Source organism: Cervus elaphus, chromosome 21 (assembly GCF_910594005.1).
Source record: "Cervus elaphus chromosome 21, mCerEla1.1, whole genome shotgun sequence".
Lineage (NCBI taxonomy): Eukaryota > Metazoa > Chordata > Mammalia > Artiodactyla > Cervidae > Cervus > Cervus elaphus.
In genome coordinates this window covers 8730777-8754170 of record NC_057835.1, presented here as the reverse complement: position 1 = coordinate 8754170, position 23394 = coordinate 8730777, and the positions used below count along the sequence as shown (strand labels likewise).

The window sequence follows — 23394 nt, the reverse complement described above, 5'->3', positions numbered from 1 at the left end:
TGCGGCCACAGCCTCTCCATTAGCAGGTGGCCTGGGGTCAGACTGTGCAGGCTGTGTCCAAACTCTGGGTCGTGTCCCTAGTCAGGGAACAGAGACAGAGGCCTGGAGCCCTCTTCGGACAGTGGGGCCCGGCTCAGCCATGCACCGTGTCAGCACTGCACGCCTGTGTGTGTGTTGGGCAGGGGGCGGGTGGCAAGGTGGGAACCAGGGCACCAGGCGGAGGCGGACACAGCCGGCCCCCAGGCCCACCTGGCCCTGGCCCCTCTCCCCAAGGGTCAGCGGGGTGGGTTCCTGAAACAGCCACCAGCCGCATTTCCGTGGGAGCCGTGGGGAGGCTGGTGGGTCAGCATGGCCAGCCTGGCTGCCAGCCTCCGCCCCGGACAAACCAGCCCGCTGGAGGCAGCCTGCTGAGCGGAGCCGGGGCTTAGGCCGGGAGGAAGGCTGGGGCATGAGGTCACACGGTCCGGGGTGCGGGGACCCCCATCTGGGCTGCCCGCCCGCCACAGATGGCTGCCTCCCCGAGGACTGGCAGGAGGGCCCCTCGGGGCTGCCGAGCCCCTCCCGCAGTGCGGCTTCCTGCCGACCTCACGCAGGGAGTGCGGGTAGGGGCCCTCTCCTCCCAGCTGACCACGGCCGCTGCCCCGTCCCTTCCAGCCCCGTGTCTTCCCCAGGGCATCATCAGGTGCTGGGCTCTCTGGTTGAACCTCCGCTCACCCCAGGCCTGCCCTCAGACCACCTTCTCGGGGACACCCACCCCGTCTCTGGGGCTCCGCCCAGCCCACCTGCCCAGGGCGCTGGGCTCTGCTCCAGCTCCCTCTCCTGCTCCACCCTGAGCCTGGGGGCACCAGGGCCGTGAGGGGCAGCCATTGGTGGGGTCTGTGGACAGCACTCAGCCTTGCATCCTGGGGCGTCCTTGCCCCTACAAGGCCACCGTTGAGGCAAGCCCAGCTGAGCAGAAGCTGTGAAGAGGAGGGGCTGGGCGTGGGCTGGGCAGACTGGGGCCGGGGGGGACCTCCCGGGTGGGACCTCCCGGGTGGGACCTCCTGGGCCACCGTGTCCCAGATGCCACGGGAAGGGGGTTTTGCCCGCCTCCTAGGCCCACGTTGCGGGGATGGGGCCCGTTTCCGGGGACTTACACGAAACACAGAGTGCACAGTGGGCAGGTTTCCTCTTGTTCTCCTGCCTGGGCTTCGGGGCTCAGGGCCTCCCCAGTGCTGGGTAGGCTTTGGTCAAGGCGGAGGTCACTGGAGGTGCTCAGCTCTGCATCCCAACCCCTGGAACCATGGGTCCCACAGAGTCCACCAGTACAGGCTCCTCTGGTTCAACCTGAGCTCAGGGCAGGATCTGGGGCCCGAGGTAGACACGGCTGCAGCATAAAACACCCAGGCTGAGCAAGCGCTGAGGGACGCCAGGCTGGCCCTGCAGGGGAGCTGGGGCCCCTCCAAGAGTTCCTGTCATCACTGCCCCCACCTCCTTGGTCACTCATCCTTACATCCGGTTGTTAGACTGATGCAAGGAACAGGAGATTGATTGAAAACAAACAAACAAACAAACAAAAAAACCCACTATGTGTTCACTACTCGATGAAGCAACGCTGGCTACATCCAGAATATATGTAGGTATTTCAGAAGCGCAGAGACACTCCATATGCACTGGGTTTTTTTGTTTCTATTCCCCATGTCATTTCTCCTTCTCTCTCTCACGCGTACGTGTGTGCTCAGTCACTTCAGTTGTGTCCGACCCTTTGCAAGCCTATGGACTGCAACCCTCCAGGCTCCTCTGTCCATGGGATTCTCCAGGACAGAATACCAAAGTGGGTTGCCATAACCTCCACCAGGGGATCTTCCCAACCCAGGGATTGAACCTGCATCTCTTAAGTCTCCTGCATTTGCAGGCAGATTCTTTACCACCACTAGCACCGCCTGGAAAGCCCCAAAATGCACTGATGTTTAATAAAACTGTAATTTTATAACTTCCAGGATGAGGCTCAGGAGGAAGGGGGTTTTGCTGTACGGACCACCCCTCTCTAGATTCGTGTGTGTGTGTGTAGACACATACATGCATCCATGTGTGTGTTATGAGTGGGCATGTGTGTTTTCGTGCCTGTATGTTAGAGTGCATATGTGTATCTGTGCTTGTGTGACTGTGTGTCTGTGATTTGTTGTGTTTATATGTGGATAAAGTCAAAGAAACCAGAATCTGTGTCATGAAAAGGACAAAGACAGACACATTTTACAGCCAAAAAGTCGCCAAGAACATGCTGCTTTGACAACTGTTTTCCTTCAGCCTTCCAGGAAGCGTGGGACTGTATCAGAAGTATAGCAATTAATCAGCCGCATTTCTTGGAAAGCCCCAGATACCCTGTAACCCCTGTGCCCCGCTCGCCCTCCCACAAGTGTGAATCCAGTTCAGCTAGGTCAAGGCTAGCTACAGGACATGAGAGACACTCAGAGGGCAGGATTCCTCCACGGAGTTAATTATATAGATGCATACTTATATACAGGCACGTGTGTATATATAGACTGTGTATACGTGTATATACGTTTTGCAAGTGCCAATTTCACTGTGGCCGCTACATTTCATCCCTTTACCAATGCAACATGAAGCCACTGTGGCAAGTGCAGAGTCTAACCTCCCTCCCTGAGCCGGAACTCCCGGCGAGACGATGCCAGGAAATGAGACGGTCACGCCTGCGTGCACGCACTCTGTCTGGGATGGCCCCAGGGACAAACAGCGCTGTGGCTGGGACCATCCCACAGCCGGGCAGTGCGAGGGGAGCACACAGACCCACAGCTGACCTTGAGTCCTTTCTAGTCGTACCGGGGTGTGAATCCTCGTCTAAGACCTGGGATGGCAGAAGGACTTTTTAGGATACACGAGTCACCCCTAAAAAATGGCAAGGCGAGGAAGCACCTATAAAGCAACAGCTCCCAGGGTGAGGGAGCGGGTTATGCAGGATGATGATCAAGACACAGAAGGGAAGAGGCCTTCTGGATAATTTATAATTTACAGTGTAATGGGTTGGATTGTATATAATATATTGTATATTACTTATAATATTATACATTAATTTATAATATAAAATATATATTAAATTATAATATAATGGGTGGGTGGGAACCCCATGCATCCCGCTTAGCACTCCATGAAACGCCCTCTCCAGGGTCACCCCAGGAGACAGCGGCAGCAACTTCAGATTCTCCCAACCATTGCATCAGAACTCACCATTGGGAGTCCGCGATCTTTCCCTCTACAGAGCCAGAGAGTAAACACCTCAGGCTTCACAGGCCATGTGGTCGCGTTACAACCGCTCAGCCTGTGGTTGTGTGAACAGAGCCACCAACAGTATGTAAACAAGCTGACATGAGCTACACCCTCCAATAAAACCCAGCGTGTGAACGCAGTGCCTGAGCGGATCCGGCCTGCGGGCTGGACTTGGCCAGCCCGTGCACTCGGTCAAGGATGGGCTTGCCTTCCTGAATAGGCTAGTTCCCTTTACAGAATTCAAAGTGCGAGAACTTCTAGACTCTGCTTGATTCCCTCCGGTGATGAGGAGCTCAGATTCAGTCATGTTATACCTGAGAACTTCGGTTTTGACTTTTTTTTTTTTTTAATAGATTTGCCATAAAAATACTGCTGTTGTTCAGTTGCATCTGACTCTTTGTGATCCCATGAACTGCAGCACACCAGGCTTCCCTGCCCTTCACTATCTCTTGGAGTTTGCTCCAATTCACATCCATTGAGTCGGTGATGCTATAACCATCTCGTCCTCTGCTGCCCACCTTCTGCTTTTGCCTTCAATCTTTCCCAGCATCATGGTATTAAGTAAGATAATAAACAGTGCAATAAAAACAACAAGAGCCACAGTAAGTTGTTCACCAGATTGGTAACTATCACATTCTTTCAGATGAGGAGACCAAGGCTCAGAGAGGCGCAGACTCCAGCCCAAGCACCCCCAGTGGGCAGGGGGCAGAGCTGGGATTCCATCCAGTCTCTGCCACAGCTCAGAAGTGCTGGCAAGGCCATGCCCTAATTATGATGGCCACGAACTCTGTGCCAGGCTACGAAGGGAGCCTTTCATGTGCAGGTCCCCTGGGCTCTAGAGAGTAGGTAGTAATAGTGCTGTCCTCAATTTATAGTGAAAACTAAAGGTTAAAAAAGGAACCTGTCAAACAGAGAAACTTGTGTTTAACTGGAGCCTTTAGACCTCAGTCCATCTGCTCAACCGGGATGCTACAACACTGTAGCTCCCCAGGGACCGAGGGCAGGCTGTGAACGCAGGCCCTCCCCAAACTCTCATCCTGTAATCCCTGCACACACCAGAAACCACGCATTCTCAAAGCGGGTAATATTGCCTCCAAAGCGGCAAAAATGGCTTTCAGGGAGGGGTTGAAAAAATCTGAGAGATTTCAGACGGGGCCCTCCAAAGTTCAACCTACCCAAACAGCATAGATAGTAGGTGTGATATTACAATTTCAGAGAAGCAGGCAACGAGAGGAAACGAAACACATAAATTCCCTTCAAGGGAGATAATTATTTTTAAAAGGTCGAGAAATACTGCCCTGAGTGAAACATATAAACTCAATCACCTTTCTGCAAAGTAATAAATATACACACAGGGGCTTCCCAGGTGGCTCAGTGGTAAAGAGCTGGCCTGCCAATGCAGGAGATGCAGGTTCAATCCCTGGGTTGGGAAGATCCCCTGGAGTCGGAAATGGCAACCCACTCCAGTATTCTTGCCTAGAGAATCCCAAGGACAGAGGAGCCTGGTGGGTACAGTCCACACACGCTGACACACACGAGCATACACAGTAAGAGTGGACAGTTGCTGAGTGTGTGCTCAGGGCCATTATTGTGTCAAGCACTTTCCATGTCCCAACCCTCAGATTCTCAGGACACTCAACAAGGTAGAAATGTCACCATCATCCTCTTTGTACCAATGAACAGGACAGGAAGAGGTGAGCTAACGGGCCTGACGCTTCACCCAGGGTGCTGGGTGCCAAGGCCTGCCAGCAGCCCACGCTACACCGGGGGAGTCACAGGGCGTGTGCAAGCCTGCTCTAGGAGCCTCCCTGTCTGCATAAATCCGCAGAGAGCTCAGGACTAAAAAGGCAGGACAACCATCATAAGACCCCAGAACCGAGCAGGAGTGAGCGATGGTCAGGTGGGGAGCACTCAGGACGCGAGGGGGCCTGCTCCTTCTGTGCAGCGGGACACACCCGTCAGGAAGTGTGGACGACGCGAGCTGCCCTCCCTGGTTCAGCAGAGGCTAAAGGCAGAAGCTCTGGGGTTTGGACATGTGGGTCATGCAGATGCAGCCAACAGAGGCATCAGGCAGGGGCCTCGTCGGGCAGGGCCGGGCTGGGCCACTCTGCCTTCTTCCCCAAGCACACAAATCAAGAATGAGTGATGGGTGGTTTTTAGTTTTCTGTCACGTTCAGTAATTTTCCAATAAAATGTCCCAGCACGTAATCAGAATTAAGCAACCCCATGACCGTTTCCAGGGTGTGACCTCGATCAAGACAAGCTTTCCTGGGGAGGACCTCCCAGTGACCTTCAGGCAAAGGGTGGGACCCCCGGCCTCGCTTCCTGAGGGCGATGTGGTCCGGGAGCCAGACCACAGGCATCCACGCGGCAGCTCCAAACCCACAGCTGGGGCGGCCGCCGGCTCTGCCCCGGCTTCAGATCCACCCAGGGGGACGAGCTAGGCGGGTCGGCTCGTGGGCACGTGTGTGTTCCCAGATGTGAGTGTGTGTGTGGCATGTGCAGAGTGTCTGGGGGTGCATGTATGATTTATGGGGTGTCTGTAAGTGTGTGTTTGGGGGGGGGTGTGTGTAGAGTGTGGGGGGGGTATATGTATGATTTATGGGGTGTCTGTAAGTGTGTGGGGGGGGGTGAAGAGTGTGGGGGTGTATGTATGATTTATGGGGTGTATGTAAGTGTGTGTGTGTGTGTGTGTGTTTGCACGCGTGCAAGCACGCGCTGAGCTCACCTCCAAGTCTCCGGGCCACACAGAGGGACGTGGGAAAGGAGACAGAGTGGAGACAGGAGGACTAGGTCCCTGGGAACAAGGCCACCAGCAGGGCTGTGCCCTCTCTGATGACCACAAGACTCAGGCCCCGAGGGATACAGGCCCAAACAAACTCCCAGCCCGGACACGCCGCCCAGACATGCCATCAGCTGGGCCCAGGCTCTCCCTGGACAGGCTCTCTGGGTCCTCAAGGGGACGTTCCTGGGCACTGAGGTGCGCTCTGCCCTTGGCTGGTTCTCAGCCCCCTCCCAGCTGGGTGGACTCTGGAGAGTCAAGCCCCCGAGTCAAGCCTCAGCATCCGCCCTCGACAGTAAGGGCCCCTCGACAGTAAGGGCCCCTTGATGGTAAGGGCCCCTCGACGGTAAGGGCCCCTCACAGTAAGGCCCTTGATGCTCCCCTCCTGGGCAGCATTACTGCCCTGCGCCCGCCGGGCCCAGCCCCTCCTCCACCAGCATCAGGCCCAGACCTCCTGCAGGCCCTTGGCTTCCTACTTGCCTCTGCCTGGAACTCTGGGCCCATCAACCTTGGCGTGAATGGCTGTTTCATGTAATCCCAGCTTCAGCTCAGCTCTTCTCTTCTCAAAGGCCTTCCTATAACCTTCCCACTTAAGACCCTTTATTATGTGACCCTTCCTCGTTTCTTCAAAGCACTTAACCACTCTATGAAATCACATTCATGTTCACTTGATATTTTTTCCCCTCCATCTCCTTTCTGGAAAGTATCGCCCTAAAAGTAGAATCTCAGATGCGATCATTGACCATCATGATCCCCTTGCCTCAGAACAAAGCCCAGGAGATTAGAGGGAAACAAAAAATGCGTGTTGAGAAAGTAACCCACAAGTATGATACAGAGGCCTGGAGACTCGCACTGCCGTGAGCTGCTGTCTTCAAAGGCCGACCTGGTCCGTTTCCAGTTACACAAGCAAGTCCTGTGATTTACTCACACTGCTTTCTGCTATTAAAAAAAAAAGCACAGAACCAAGTTTCAAGTGATTCCCTCACCTGAAGGTGAAGTGGCCTGTGGCCAATACAGTCAAAAGCAAGAAAGAGCCTCACAAGGAATCTCAGCACCCAGCCCCCGGGCCCACCTTCCCCATCCTCACGGCAGCCGAGTCTGTGAGCAGGTCTAACGAGTACAGGATGCTGGGACCCTTCTTGCAGGGGCTGAGGACATGCATAAAATCACCAACTGGTGAAATGCATGGCTGGGGAGGGGATGCTGGCATGCTCCCAGTGAGATCTGCAGGAGAACAATAACATGCATTCCACCTCACACATGAGAAAGCCCCTCTGTGTGCGTATGTGTGTGTGTGTGTGTCTGTGTGTGTGTTGTCATGGTAAGGATCGCATCCAGTAGTCAAAACCCACTGGGACAGCACAGGGGAGGGAGGGAGAGAGGAGGCTGCGTGTCATGAACCAGAGACTCGAGAGGCTCCTCCTGAGCCCTCAGTCTCGCTAACATCCAAGAGCTAAAGGACACAGTCCAGGGCCATGTCCCCTCTCCCCAGGGGAGGCAGGACCCCCAGAGAGCATCCCCAGAATAGAAGCAGGCGGAGGCTCCCCGGCTGTGGACACTGGCAGGCCACAGGATCGCTGAAGGTCACACCACCAGCTATATAAAGGTTGTGTCGTGGCCACGGCCAAGCCCGGGGTGGAGAGGGCTCTTAATTACAGCCGCGGCTCTGGGGCTGGGCCTCCGCCCCACACTCTGCAGGAAGCCAGGCTGAGATCCAGCCCCCTGGGGACCTCGTCGGGCCACGGAGGGGCAGGAGCTGACGCCCTGACACGGAGGTGCTTCCCTGGGTGAGCGCAGGGCCAGGGGGACAGTGAGCCATGGGCCAGAGCAGACCTCAGGGGAGGTCACCGGGCAAGGCCACGGAGGTCATGATGCTAGAAACACGTCTCTGACAACACTGCCATGCCTGCTTGCTGCTGCTGCTGCTGGCCCACTCCTGAGTTTGCAGATCAGCTCTGTCATTTATAAAATGAGGATAAAGATTTCTTCAGCTACCATGACCTTCATCTGTCTATTGAACAAACAGCCACTGGTCACCATGCAGGAGCCGGGGCTGGACCAGGCCCTGGTAGGGTTCAATAATTAGACACCTGATAGGATTACTAAGGAAGGACAGCTCGGAAAAGCTCAGACTTGCGGGCACTGGGTGCTGAGCTGGGTGAAGAGTCGAAGGCCTGATTCCCTGTGACCCTGGATAAGCCACTCAGCACCTCAATGCCATAAGCGACAGAAGAAAAACTTACTGAGGGGATTGGGGTGAGACTTCAAAGCCATGGTCAGTTTAAAGATGGTTCCTGAACATCCAAAGTTAGTGGGAAGAGCTCAGGCCCTGCGGTCAAACAGAGTGAGGTCAAACTCCCAGGTCTGCTCCCAGCCCGCGGGGCCACTTCAGGAGTGACCTGAACCAGCCGCCTCACCAAGGGACCAGGAGGGGCCATGCGGTAAAATCCAACATACATACCTAAGCGTTGTGAATATGAACTCTGAGAAAGGACGGACGCAGAAAGGAAACCATAAATGCATTAGAAAAAAGAAATCAGCTGACGACACTAAGTTATCCTATTTGCTGCTGTGATTTAGGAGGCAGGTTACAGGAATTCTGCTCCAAGCAGGGAGGGATGATGGCATTCTGAGGCCTGAGAAGCAGAAGGACAGTTCGGATCCACGGCTGCTCCAGGAGCAATTTGGACAAAGAGAAGCTTTCGCAGCGGCCACTCTGAAAAAGCACTGTCTAATCCCAGGGCTGGTCCTGTCCCCGCATCACCCCTTCTCTGCTCACACGGTCACTCCCAGCTGGGCTCCCAGACCAGAGCAGGGCAGCCACGGCCCCCACACCCCAGCCCGTGCTGCCTGAGGGCCGGGGCTGGGCACCCACCGGACACTGGCCCCTCACCTCCTGTGCGCTGAGCTGGGACTCAGCTTCCCCTCTGTCCCCTCGAACTGCCCTGCCTCCCTCCTGTAGCTGGGCTGGCTGGAAAGCACGGGCTCTGGAAGCAGTCAGACCTCAGCTCCACCTGCAGCATCAGTGTCATAGAAGACGGAGGAACATCGTATGTAGGCTTCATACATAAAGTTAAATTTCCTAGCAGCCACAATTTTAAAAAAGTAAAAAGAACCAGGTGAAATTACTCTTAGGAATATGTTGCATTGAAGCCTAAATTTCTACAATGTGTGTGTGCTGTGTGATTCGTCTCTCAGTCACTTCCAACTTTTGCGACCCCATGGGCTGTAGCCTGCCAGGCTCCTCTATCCATGGTATTCTCCAGGCAAGAATACTGGAGTAGGTTGCCATTTCCTTCTCCAGGGGAAATCTTCCCGACCCAGGAATCCAACCCAGGTCTTCTGCATTGCAGGCAGACTCTTACTGAGCTACAAGGGATGCCCCAAATTTCCAGAATACTATCATTTAAATATGTAATTAATATAAAAATACGCATAAGATGCTTTACTCTCTTTTTTCATACCTTGTCTACAAAATCCGGTGGGTATGTCACTCAGGCACTTCTCAGTCTGGACCAGCCCCAGACTGGTCACTGTCCACACGTGATGGTCAGCACGGGACTAGGGCACCAGTTTCCCCACATGCAAAATGTGAGCATTGACACCGCCCCTTCCCCCACCCCAGCTGGGTTGGGTGAGAACACAGCGTGAGTGTAACGCGAATATCCTCCCCAGCCTTCAAAATGTTTGGTGCTCAGAGAACAGCGGGCTCTCTGAGCGCTGTTCACCTCTCCCCCCACACTGGGAAGTCAGGTTGGGGTCCTTCTCCCCTGGATCTAATCTGCTGTAGGGAGCAAGTATGATTCACCCCCCCCGCAACTCCCCAGCCTGCCTTTTCCAGACATTCATCAACCTTCAGCATCTAGTCGTTCCTCTCTGCTCACCAACATACACACAAGGGAAACAGTTATTGTTGGCTATGATTTCAGATTTGCTGAATATGCTTCATCTTTGCATTTGGGAGGCAGTAGATCATTGCGTGAGTTGCTTCCGACATGCACAGCACAGAATCCACTGCAGGCTGCTGCCCCTGATTTCTTTTTCAACAACATTCAGGCAGCTCCTCCCCCATCCTAGGCTCCGTTCCAGGCACTGGTACCCCTAGGAACAGCCTTTCCCTGGTGAGGATTCTATTCCGTGGGTGAAGGCAGCTCTGATACAGACAAACTAACAGAAATTTCAAACTGCAGGAGGCAACCAGCATGCACAGTCTGTGGTATAATAATCTGTCACTTCCCTGCTGCCTCCAGGAGAAAAAGCTTCCCGAGGACAAGAAGGACATCAGCTGCATCACCGCATCCTGGGTACCTGGTATGTGCCCGGCAGAGGACTCACCCAGCGTGTGACTGTTCAATGAATGAATGAATGCGCAGACAGACGGATGGACTAAAGTGAACCAATGCAGACTACAATGCATGGTTGGGTTGAAGCTGAATGAATGGACAGATTAGTGTGAATCCACCATGGCTGTTGAATGAATAAATGAATGAGTGGATTGGACAGACTGAATGATCACGACACTGGAAACCCGTATCGTTACCCTCAGATCTCCCAGGTCATCAGTGAGAAGCCCCTGTGGGAACAGCCCGGATTCAGACCATGAATCACCTGCAGGTGCCCTCCCTGTGCCAAGGGGGCTTCTGGCTGTTTGGACGCTGCGGGGCTCCCTGATTAATCCACCACATGCTTTCCACTATGTTACTGTTCGCTCTTCTGTTTTGTTTTGCTTTGTTTCTAATTGAAGCAATTGTGAAGAGATTTTGCTTCCTGAGTCTCCAGAATAGAGCGGACCCTCTCAGCCTCCAGCTGTATTTACAAGCCGGATTCCCTTCAGATGACTAAGAATAACTCGACTCTTCCCTCCATTCAGGCAAGTGGAGAAGCCTGCCGAAGGAGAGTCCTGACTTTCTCCTGACATTTCCACAGCAGACGTGCGACATGCTGGCGGGCTGGACCGGCATCCTTTCCCCTGGGGTCTGGTCCCTGGTGTTCCTGTCCCTTTCCTTGGGGAAGGAGAGGTGGTAACTCCACAATGTCAAACAGGGTCCTGTGGTTCAGGCCCAGAGAGTCAGCCTGCTTTCACTCCGAGGTTACGATGATCGGCTGGGGACAGTCACAGAGCCTACAGGCATCCAGCTAGGTGACTCCAGGCCTGTGGGGTCACCCGTTCCTCTCCTGGGTCCAACTCACACCCGCTCTTTCTCTGTCCTGCTAGGGCCCATGTCACCTGGCCCCTTCACTGGCTGCTATGGGATGAGGTCAGCCAGCCAGGCAGGAGGGAGTGAGGCAGGGACCCCCTTCCTGCTCCCTCTGGGTCACTGCTGAGTGGGCAGCCACGATCCTCCCCGAGACGAGGAGACCAGAGCTCGTGATGGGCAGGCCCTCCCCACCCAGGGGCCCCGGCTCCCTGCTGTCCCCGCTCCCGCCGCTGGTTCCTGGGGCCTCCCTCTCTCCCCCCAACCTCAGTCTTCTCCAAACAGAACCTCATCAGAATCTCTTCCGTCCACACTGGTCACTGCTGGACCCTGACACACAAGTCTGCCAAGAACAGAATTAACACGGAGAGTGGGCAGAGCAACAGGAGAGAAAGAGGGTCTGGTCTCTGCTCGGGGCCACCCAACCGCTAGCCTCTGCATCCTGGGTGGCGTCCATGTGCCTTACTCTTTAAGCAAGTTAACGCAGGGTCTGCTGTTACCTGTGATCATTCTCCCTGACTCAGACCCAGGGTCAGTGGTAGTGAAATCTGTGTTCCAGGGGCACCGGGGGATGAGGGCAGAGGCTGACGGCCCAGATTCTGGGCCCACACTGCCATTTTATTAACTGGGCAACACGATCCAGTGACCTGACCTCTCCAGGGTTCTCCAAACCATTCCTCAAACCATTCCCTGGGAGGGGGAACCTCTTCAAAATCTAGATTCTGCTCTGCCAAGATAAAGAACCACTTTGAACCCAGGCTGCCAGGATGAAGAAATGCCAGAGTGGGGGTCAGTTGGGTGCTCACAGACCCTGAGCCACCAGGCTGGATGACTGCAACTTGGCTGGACCTGGGTCCTAGCGCCTGCCTCTTGTCAGCATATTTCTGGCCATATGCCATATGCACCTAGATCAAGTCTCCACCCGGCCTTGCCGGAGCAGTTCATCCTCCCTTCCTCCTCTTCCCCATGTGGTGCACTCATCTCTCTGGACTTCTGCTGAGGGCCCCATAGGCCTTGCAGCTATGCCCCTCTGGATCTCAGCATTCTGCAAGAAGGGGAGCATCTGTATCTTAGGAGGCTGTAACAAGGGTCAAATGAAGTCACAATGGAAGTCCACGGCCAGTGAATTGCACCCTATGGAGCAGGTGAGCGTCCCTTAACCCTCTGGGCACCCCTTTCCTCATCTGTAAAAATGGGCCTGGGCATCCACCCCTAACACCATTCTCTGAAGTTGCACAGCTGTCTTGTGAGTGGGCTTGCTATCCAGCCAGCATTCCTTTCTCCACAAAGATCTGACTATGTCGTGTCCTGCCCAGAATCCTCAATGCCTCCCCATGCACACAAGGCCCCCTTTATCCAGGCCTTGACAATCACACAAAGCCACCAGCCCCCACTCTGTTCCTTTCCTCCAATCATTATAGTTCATTGACTAAACGTTGCCATCTAATCCTGAAGCTCGCACTCTTTCTTCTACACTGTCTAAGCGCCACCTCCTCCAGGAAGCCCTCCCTCATTCTCAAGGTCACTATCCACCAAAACCACAGCAGGACCTCACCCACCACATTTCTTTTTTTTTTTTTGGTGTCTTTACCAACATCTAGATGAGGAACAGACTTCATTTTCTTGGGCTCCAAAATCACTGCAGGTGGTGACTCCAGACATGAAATTAAAAGACGCTTACTTACTCCTTGGAAGAAAAGTTATGACAAACCTAAACAGCATATTAAAAAGCAGAGACATTATTTTGCTAACAAAGTTCCATATAGTTAAAGATATGGTTTTCCCAGTAGTCATGTGTGGACCATAAAGAAGGCTGAGCACCGAAGAATTGATGCTTTTGAACTGTGGTGCTAGAGAAGACTTTGGAGAATGCCTTGGACTACAAGGAGATCCAACCAGTCAATCCTAAAGGAAATCAATCCTAAATATTCCTTGGAAGGACAGATGCTTAAGCTCCAGTACCTTGGCCACCTGATGTGATGAGTCAACTCGTTAGAAAAGACCCTGATGCTGAGAAAGATTGAAGACAGCAGGAGAAGGGTATGACAGGATGAGATGGTTGGATGGCATCACCGACTCAATGGACATGAGTTTGCACAAACTCCGGGAGATGATGAAGGACAGGGGATCCTGGCGTGCTGCAGTCCATGGGATCGCAAAGGGTCGGACATGACTTAAGAGACTTAAGAACAACAGATGAGGAAAGCCTGAGGGCAAGGGCTGTGTTTTATCTTTTTTTAGCGACCCAAAAATCGGCACAAAGCTATATAAAAAACAGATTCCCGGTAAGTAACTATGAATAAGTAAGTAGAGATTAAGAGAGTCAACACAGAGAAAACGCCACAGAGTGCTAAAGAAACGGAGAGAAGCATCAAGTCTCAGACATGGCTTAGCTGCAAGGCCAGCCCATCCCTGAGACCAGGTCCCTGCAGCCCCAGCCAGCTGTTCCCACTGTCAGTCCCTCCTCCATCGCCCCAGACTCCTGCCCCTGCCTAGGTGGGACCCTCGGGGCTCTCTGATCCAGGGCTCAGTACAACAGAGGCTGACACTGCTCCCTGCCCCCACCGGGGCCCTGGAGGGAGAAGTTATCAGCAAGGAAGGAACGTCACCCCAGTGAAGCAGGCACAGGCTGAAGCTGGGGAAAGGCTGGCGCAGGAGAAACCCACTCCAGCCCCTCCTGTCCTGGAGAGGGGGCTGGCCTCAGGATGACCCCACTAGAATCTTGAGGTCAGCCGCCCAGGTCAGAGCCCTAGGGGCCACTGGCTCTCTGCGCAGTTGTCCCCCCCACCCCCACCCACATACTCTTCCCTCTCTCATCCCCCCAGCCCCAGCCACAGTCAAGATTCCAGACAAATAACTCGGAGGCCCCGGGTGATCTCAGAGAGCAACAGGTTAAGAGCCCCTGGCCTCTGGGACCAGCAGCGCCATCATCTTGAAATGGCTGCCTCGGGCTTCCTGGGGACAGTTCCTAGAGGCGGTCTGTGCCCCGTTCTTCCATGATCTTTCACTGTGACACCTCAGGAGAGGGGCAGGACCCCACATCTCTCACCTCTGTGAGCAGGTGCTTGGGCGAGGCCTCTGCAAGCACCTGCTCTGACTCAAGGGCCCAGAGAAGCCAGTGCATGGTCCCCATGGCAGATATGGAGCTGCAACCAGAGACACGTAACCAAACTCTGAGTATGCATGAAGCTCCGACCAGAGACACGTAACCAAACTCTGAGACTGGGCAGGGTTTAGGACTCAGCCCTCTTGAATTTTCTTTTCCTGGACTCGGGCCCGAGGTGCAGGGCCCAAGGGACCCTGGGGGTGGGTGCGCACCCACTGCCTGGACTCAGGGCCCAAGCCGCAGGGCCCAGGGGGCCCTGGGGGTGGGTGCGCATGGGTTTCCTGGTTTCTGAGCAGCAGAGCAGCCGCCGGGTATCCTCAGGCCCACCTCTGCCCGAGAGCCGGGTCTTCCCCCTGCCCCGCCCGTCCTGGGCACGGCCCGACTCACTCTCACACAGGCGGCGCCGCAGCTTGCCCCGGATCTTGTCGATGGCGTCGAAGTCGGACACGTGGAAGACGTGCGCCGCGGTGGGCTCGGAGGCGATCTCCTCCAGCTCCTCGCGCAGCGCCTCTCCCACGCCCACAGCGAAGATGCGGATGCCGGCGCGGCGCGCGGCCACGGCGGCGGGCAGCACCAGGTCCTGGCTGCGGCCGTCAGTCAGCAGGATGGCCACCTGCTTGAAGGCGCGGTCCCCGGGGCGGCCGCCGGCGCGCGGCGTGAAGCTGTGGCGCGTGATGAAGCGCAGCGCGTCGCCCGTGTGCGTGTGGCCGCCGTGGTAGGCCAGCTGCCGGGCTGCCGCGCGCACCGCGGCCCGCGAGCCGAAGCGGCCCAGCTCGAAGGCCGTGGCCGGGCGGTCGCTGTAGCGCACCACGCCGACCCGCGTGCGCTCCAGGCCCACCTCGAACGTGTCCACCAGGTTGGCCACCCACTGCCGGACCTTCTCGAAGTTCTCCTTGCCCACGCTCGAGGAGGAGTCCAGCAGGAACACCAGGTCGTAGTGGACGGTTTTGCAACCTACAGGGGCAACGGGAAAGGTAGGGTCTTTGCAGGGGGCTGGGGGCGTGGTCATCCGGGTCCCCCAGACCTGCCTCCAGGCCCCGCGCACTCTGCGGGGTGAAGGGGGCGGAGGGAAAGGAGGGGGGCTGGGCTGCCGCCTTAAAGCTCCAACCTCGGTTCCCTAAAGGCCATGTGATGGGGAGTCTCCCCAAGATTGCTGTCAAGTTCACCTGACTACATATATAGTTAATATGTACACTCACATATATATATATAGTGAATAACATATAATTATATATTATATACCATAGATAATTATATAGTTAATATGTATTTATATAAGTGAATAACATAACTATATGTATTATATATTATTTACTGTACATAAGTATATATGATTATATATAGTTTATAGATATACTCATGTAAGTGAATAACAGTCATATAACACTACTGACTACCGTTATCAGTTTCTTTAACTCCTCCTACTATGTTGGTTCAAAAGTGACTTCATTGTCTTTCAAACCTGCAGAAGGCAATCCAAAAAATCTTCAAACACTCATATTTCCATTTGGGCAGAGATAACTACTGCTAACCCACGGTGTATTTATTTATGCTGTTGGCAGAAGCCTGTACCAGTGGCACTGATATATAAGCTGGTTCCCAGCATCCCTCGATAGGCCAGGAGCCCATTTCCAGTGTGATAATGCTGGTTTCCATGGCTGCAGAGATTCCGCCACAGGGATGAACATAATTTATTTAGCCAGTCCTCTCCTGTCAGATAGTCAAACAGTTCACAGTGTCTCACTATTAGAAATCATATAAAATGGATTGCATTCATATATTTTAGAAAGTCTACGGTGCTTTATAAAAATATGCTCATATTTTTACAAATATAAACTCTATATAAGCTATATGACACTTTTGATTAAATAAAATGCAGCACTATAATTTATTTCTGATCCACAGGGCAGCCCTGTGTGGAGAGCTTGCTGGTCCCCATTTTACAGTTAGATAATAGGAGGAAAAGTGTTTTCTAAACTTCAAAGTGCTGCACAAGTAGACAGGGGAATCATCAACATGCCCTTGCCTCGATTTTTCCAGAATCTGAGTCTTGGCCATGACAACAGGAGCAGCGGATCAGGCTTCTGGAAATACCTGGCACAGACAGTTGATCAGTGAAAATAAAAGTTTAAAAAAAAGTGAGATCTCGCTTTGTTAAAACGTCCAGTTGGTAAATATTAACTGTGGTGGCCAGTGAGGATATAAGGAGAATGCCTTTGTGGGCTCAAGAAGTGACTAGGGTTTGTCACCCCCATCATCAGAGTCCTAAAAGCCTTGTATCTTTGAATCTACCAGTTCCAGGTTCAGTGATTTACTCAAAGAAAACCAGCAGATAAATAGAAAGGGCAACAATAAAGCTGTAAGGAAGTTCATGGCAGCATTGCCAAGCAAAATCCTGGAGCCTGCCTTCATGGGTACGCATAAGGACCACTTAAATAATATTCCGCCTGCATCATTCAGTGGAATGCCAGGCGGCCACCACAGTGATGGCCGTATTTACCAACGTGGATACACCTTCCACTCTATCATTGCCGTATTTACCAACGTGGATACATTTTCCACTCTATCATCTATCATTAGGTATGAAAAGCATGTGTGTGTGTGTGTGTGTGTGTGTGTGTGTGTGTGTGTGTATACAACTGTGTACTGAGGAGAGAAGCTCCAAAAAGAACCATTGCTTCTTTCTGGCAAGCAGAGCCATGAGTGAATTGTATTACCTTGTAGTTCTGTGTAGTTATGATCCTAGGTTTACACACAATGCATTGAGTTCAAAAAACAGAAATAATAAAGCTAGGTATATTTATACACACACACACACACACATACGTCCTTATCCCACCCTGCTCTAATGCTCCCTTTGAATTTGCCACGTCTACCTTCCCCTCTAGTTTTTTAAAATCCAAGGCCAATTGGCTGAGAAGCCGAGGTGATCCCCTGCCTTCACAGAACGGATCCCCTAACAGGATTAGAGCTTTTGAAGTGTATTTGCCCAGATGTGTGGACTCAGAGAAAACTCTTGGGGAGTTTTTCCCCTGGACACAAAAGGTCATCCTTTTGCCTTTGGGACCGTGATGTCCCAGCCTGATCAGGATGATTGCTGTCCACGGCTCTAACCCTTGAGGTGATGTGGCTGTAGGCAGCAGAAGATTCATTCGTGCGGGAGGCCTCACCACGGGGCCACTTTCTCCTGGAGGCCAGGGCACAGGCGGGGTTGCAGGCAGATGAGAATGAAGGGCAATGCGGCGGGAGGGGCCCTGGCTTCTGGCCTTGGTCCTGCCACCCGCAGGGGCCCTGTGACCCCGCAGGGGCCCTGTGACCCCGCAGACTGCTTTCCACTCTGTGAAATGAGGGCGGAGACAGAAGGTCCTCGGGCCTTCCCACTTCTAACTTTGATAATCCTGGTGCCAACTGGGTACTTGCGGCTGTTCCGGGGGGCACAGAAATCTCCTCAGAAGGCCTGTGTTCCCCACATGGAAAACAGGATGCCCACACTCCTCACTGTCTTTCTAGCTACCCGGGCTTTGTGAGTCGCAGGCAGAATAGACCTTTGTAAAGTGATGGAGAAATGCAAGCCTTCGGGGCTTGTTGTTTGTTTTTCCTCTTCCTTGGAGGGCCCAGATAAACAGCTTGACTCTAGCTCAGCCCTGCCCATTCCTTCAACCTCACAGGGGTGGGGGTGGGGTATGGGGGGGCCTCTTTTTTTTCCCAACATTTTTAAACATCAAAGTATAGTTGATTTACAATATTGTGTTCATTTCAGGGGTTAGAGTAAAGTGATCTGCTTATGCATATTTATGTATTGATCTATAGTCTTTTAAAAAATTCTTTTCCATTATAAGTCACTACAAGATATTGAATATAGTCCCCTGGACTGCACAGTAAATCCTTGCAGTTTACATAGTTTTTATCCAATACTGTGCATGTGTTGCCTCAGTTCCTTATCTGTAAAATGGGGCAGCGTTTCACACCCAGCCATCCAGGACAGTTCTCTCCCTGGTCTCACCAGGTCCAGCTGTGTACTGAGGACGCGGCGTGCAGGCTCGGGGCTGGGTGCCATGATAGACCGACCCGCTCCCATCCCGGACTCCTTCCCCAGGTCCCCCACGGACCGTGACTCCTCCCAGGAGGCCCTCAGACGGGTGGGCAAGCCGTCCCGTCACTTCTCACCCCTCCCACCCGGGCTGTCTCTGCTCCCATAACTTCCCCACTTCCTGGCCGCTCACTGCCCAGCCACCCCTTTAGGCTGGACTCCAGGGCACTCAGTGCCCCTCAGGCTGTGGCACAACATGTTATGTGATCGACTGCAGACGTGTGTTCACTCTCACACAAGTGCACACGCCCCAGCGGCATGGCTGATTGTGACTCCCACTGGCTGGGGGACAGTGGACACCATACCTGGGATGACCCACACTCTCACACACACTGACACTAGCTCAGCCCCGGCCCACACCCAGACACGCATGGACACACACTCACGGCTCTGTATGCTGCCTACAGCCCTACCTGCCCTCTGGGCCTGACAGCCGCAGTCCCCACTCCAAAGCAGCAGCATCCACAGGAGGCAGGCCTCGAAGCTCCCTCGCGGGCAACCCATGGCTCTCTCGTGCTTGGAAACAAGCGTTTCTTGGCCAGAAAGAGACGCTGTGAGGGTCTACTGGAACATGTCCTGTGTGGAGAAAGAACACCTTTACAGGAGGGCCCTTGAGCTGAGAAGCTGCAGAAATAACCTCTGGATCCCCTCATGGGAGGAATTCCTCAGACCCAGCCTCCCAACCCTCTTCACTGCTGAGACTCAACTTTTCACACAGCCAAAGGTGTGACTTTCTAAGAACAAAGCTCAGTGTTACCTCCTGATCCCTGATTCATCCATCTCTCCCGTCCCCATCCATCCATTAGCAGATGCAAATTAATTAAGAACCTACAGGCCTCATGTTATCTGCTCCCTAAGGCTATGACCTGTGACACTAACATCATTATTCTGATCGTATTTTCTACTTTTAGACATTAATAGGCTGCTTTATTTGTTTAGCATGTCACAAGAGGACATCTCTTTGCTCATACTCACTTACTTTCTTACAATAGATTTGTAGGAAAATACTTGGGGCGTAGGAAATTTGTAAGTATTTGTAGGAAAATACTTGGTTTTGAAAGGGCCCTGGTAAGAACTGTCAAACTGCTCTGCAACAAGGCTGCACTGCTTTTGCTGCCTCCGGCCAGGGGTGTGTGTGGGTGCCCCCCTCACTGCGTACCTGGCCGCACAGAGTGGCACCACTCCTTTCATCTTTGCTAACTCAACATCCCTTCTTGCTTTCAACGCATTTCTTTGATCCATTGAGGTTTATTAACAAAATTATTTCCCATTTTGTGTATTTTATTTTCATGTGGATGGCCATTTCAAAAACTGTTTGTCATTGCTAACACCAAGATCCAGGAAAAGGAAACTGCTTATAGATGTTACCACTGCTTTATTCATTCAAAAATATTTGCCCGTGGCCCTCAAGTGCCAGGTTCTCAGGGCAGGCAGATGAATGTCACCAAATCCATGCCCACTGACACCTGGGAGACAGGTAAGACATAGGCCAGGGCAAGGTCGGCTCAATGACTCTGATGGGGAGGGGGTGGGTATGGGGCTCAGGAACAGGAGGGGGACCGCCCTGTGACCACTTCAAGAGAAGGTGAGATGATGGTTCCCACGTGTAAGAAACCCTAACAACTCACAAAAAGCCATTAGGACCAATAAACACATTCAGCAAAGTTGCAGAATAAAAAAAAAACCAACATTCAAAAATCTGCTGCATTTCTGTCCAATATCAATTGAGCAATCCATAGAGAAATTAAGAAAAAGAATTTTATTTACAACAGCATCAAAAAATAGCATAAGATACTTAGGAATAAACTGAACCAAGGAGGTGCAAGACTTGTATACTGAAAACCACAAGTCACTGCTGAATGGAATTAAAGAAAGGCCTAAATACGCAGTGAGACATCTTCTGTTACTGCTTTATGGTTATAGGGTTTCTGTCTGGGGTGATGAAAATGTTCCAGAAATAGTGCTGGTGTTTATACAATATCTGAATGAACCTGATGCTACTGAGTCACACACTTAAAATGGTAAATGTTAAGTTATATACTTTTTATTACAATAAACCTAATAAACGATGTCCATATCCTTATCTCTGTGAATATGTTACACTACCTGGCAAGGAAGGATGACAGTTACAGGTGGAATTAAGATTGCAGATCATGACTTCCTTGGTGGGCCAGTGGTTAAGGGTTTGTCTTCCAACACTGGGGACATGGATTTAATCCCTGGTTGGGGATTGAAGATCCCACATGCCACAGGGCAACTAAACCTGTGTGCCACAACTGCTGAGCCCACACGCCTATTAGCTAGAGAGCCTGTGCGCTGCAACTGGAGACGCCTACACATCGCAGCGAAGACCCAGCACAGCAAATAAATACGTAAGGAAATTAAAAAAAAAAAAAAAGAATAAGTTAATGCTAAAAAATATACATAGCTAATCACCTGACCTTAAAACATGGAGATAACTTGGAGTATCTGGGTGGGCTCCATGTAATCACAAGGGTCCTTACAAAAGAAAGAATCTGGGTCAGAACACAGAGACGGCAACCTGAGAAAGACTTGCTCAGCCATTGTTGGCTCTGAAGACAGAGGAAGGGTCCACAAGCCAAGGAATGCAGATGACCTCTGGAAGCTGGAAGAGGCAAGGAATGAATTCTCCCCTCTGGACTTCGAAGGGGACAGCCCTGCCAACCCCTTGATTTTAGCCCAGTGAGACCCATTTTGGAATTCTGATCTTGAGAACTTTAAGATAATAAATCTGCATTGCTTAAATTGTTCTATGATTTGTCACAGCATCCACAGGACACTGAATGCAGAGGACAGTTTAGGGGAATGGAGGGCCCAGTGGATCCTGGGGCGTGCTGAGTGGTCCCTCCTGGCAACCTCCCACCCTCCCTTTCTCTTCACCTACCATCTACAAATGTTTGTCCAGGCCCTTTTCTCTGGACTAAATCATGTCCCCCCAAATCCACATGTTGAAACCTCAATCCCAAGTGTGATGGTGTTTGGAAATGGGGTCGTTGGAAGGTGTGTGTGTGTGGTAGTTGCTCAGTCGTGTCCGACTCTTTGCGATCCATGGACCGGAGCCCACCAGTCTCCTCTGTCCATGGGATTCTCCAGGCAAGAACACTGGAGTGGGTTGCCATGCCCTCCTCCAGGGGATCTTCCCAACCCAGGGATTGAACCCAGGTCTCCTGCACTGCAGGCAGATTCTTTACGGTCTAAGCCACCTGGGAAGCCCCTTTTGGAAGATACGCAGGTTTACAGGTGGTCATGAGGTTGTGTTCCCCACGATAAATTAGTGTCCTTATGAGAAGAAGAGATCTCAGGAGTGGCTCTCTCTAGTGAGGGTGGACTGGTTGGCCTGACTGTGAAACAGGCAGCAGATTCTGTAACAACCCAGGAGCATCCCCACACCGGGGCTGAGGACCGCCTGACCCCACATCCCAGGCCACAGGTCAGCACGCTCAGCCCTCTCAGAGCTCCATCACCCGCCAGCGCCATTAAGAGAAAAGCAGCTTCCGTTGATGGGGGCAGATGTAGGTGGGATCAGATCTTGCAGGGAGGTCAGGAGGGTGGAGCCTCAACCCAGAGTGCCTGGTGGTGTGAATCCCCGTCAGTCACCAGCTCTGCAATCTCAGAGAGCGACCTAACTTTTCCGCGCCTTAGCATCCTCACTGAGGAGTGAGATATAGACAGAACCCACCTTACAGGGTTGCTGCAAGGGGATTAAATAAGAAAACTGCAAGTAAGGGCTTCCCAGGTGGTCCAGCAGTTAAGAATCCACCTGCCAATGCAGGGGATACGGGTTCAATCCCTGCTCCGGGAAGATCCCACATGCTGCGAGGCAACTAAGTCTATGTGCACAACTGCTGAGTCAGCACCCTAGAGCCGGAGGGCCACCGCTGCTGAGCCCGTGTGCCTAGAGCCTGTGCTATGCAACAGGAGAAGCCACGGCAATGAGAAGCCAGCCCACCGCAACTAGAGAGCAGCCCCCACTCACTGCAACTAGAGAAAGCTGGCGCACAGTGACAAAGACTCAGTGAAAGCAAAGATAAACAAATAAATCTTAAAAAAGGAAAGAAAGAAACCTGCAAGTAAAGCTTTAGCACGACCTTAAGGCCACATCAGTAACAGAAGCCAGGGCAGGGACTCCAACCACACCTGCTTCTTCAGCCCATCACCATCCAAGGGCCCCTGTGCGTGTGTGCATGCTACGTCACTTCAGTCGTGTGAAGTGTGACTCTTCGTGATCCCATGGACTGTAGCCCGCCAGGCTCCTCTGTCCCTGGGATCCTCCAGGAAAGAATACCGGAGTGGGTTGCCATGTCCTCCTCCAGGGGATCTTCCCAACTCAGGGACTGAACCTGTGTCTCTTACGTCTACCTGCATTGGCAGGTGGGTTCTTTACCACTAGCGCCACCTGGGAAGCCCGCGGGCCCCTGTACCTGGGTAAAACCCGGCCTCACTGTAGAGCCTCCACGCTGTATATATCATAGGGCCCATCTCTAGAGCAGCCCCATGGTGTGGACACCTGCGCCTCCCATTCACAGGCCAGCAAGCCAAGGCTGACAAGCAGGGAGATGCCCCCAGCACACCCCGTTGGCGAAGGGTAGAGCTGCATGTGAAAGCAGGTCCACGGGACTCAGAAATAACTACTCCTTAGGCAATGGCACCCCACTCCAGTACTCTTTCCATGGCAAAATCCCATGGACGGAGGAGCCTGGTGGGCTGCAGTCCATGGGGTCGTTAAGAGTTGGGCACGACTGAGTGACTGGCACGACTGAGTGACTTCGCTTTCACTTTTCACTTTCATGCATTGGAGAAGGAAATGGCAACCCACTCCAGTGTCCTTGCCTGGAGAATCCCAGGGACGGGGGAGCCTGGGGGGCTGCCGTCTATGGGGTCACGTGGAGTCGGACACGACTGCAGTGACTCAGCAGCAGCAGCAGCACACCAAGCC

At 52.9% G+C, this 23394-nt stretch overlaps 1 protein-coding gene across 1 annotated transcript in view; it reads right to left on the bottom strand.

Annotated features, from left to right (window-relative positions):
* Window positions 1-23394, bottom strand: part of COL22A1 (collagen type XXII alpha 1 chain) — a 219267-nt gene that overhangs the window by 177674 nt on the left and 18199 nt on the right. The window contains exons 2-3 of the mRNA XM_043880230.1: window positions 18851-19013; window positions 14735-15301 (exon numbers count right to left, since the gene is read on the bottom strand). Of these exons, the coding sequence (XP_043736165.1) occupies window positions 14735-15301; window positions 18851-18941 (658 nt within the window). The 5' untranslated portion in view covers window positions 18942-19013. The remainder of the gene's footprint in view (window positions 1-14734; window positions 15302-18850; window positions 19014-23394) is intronic.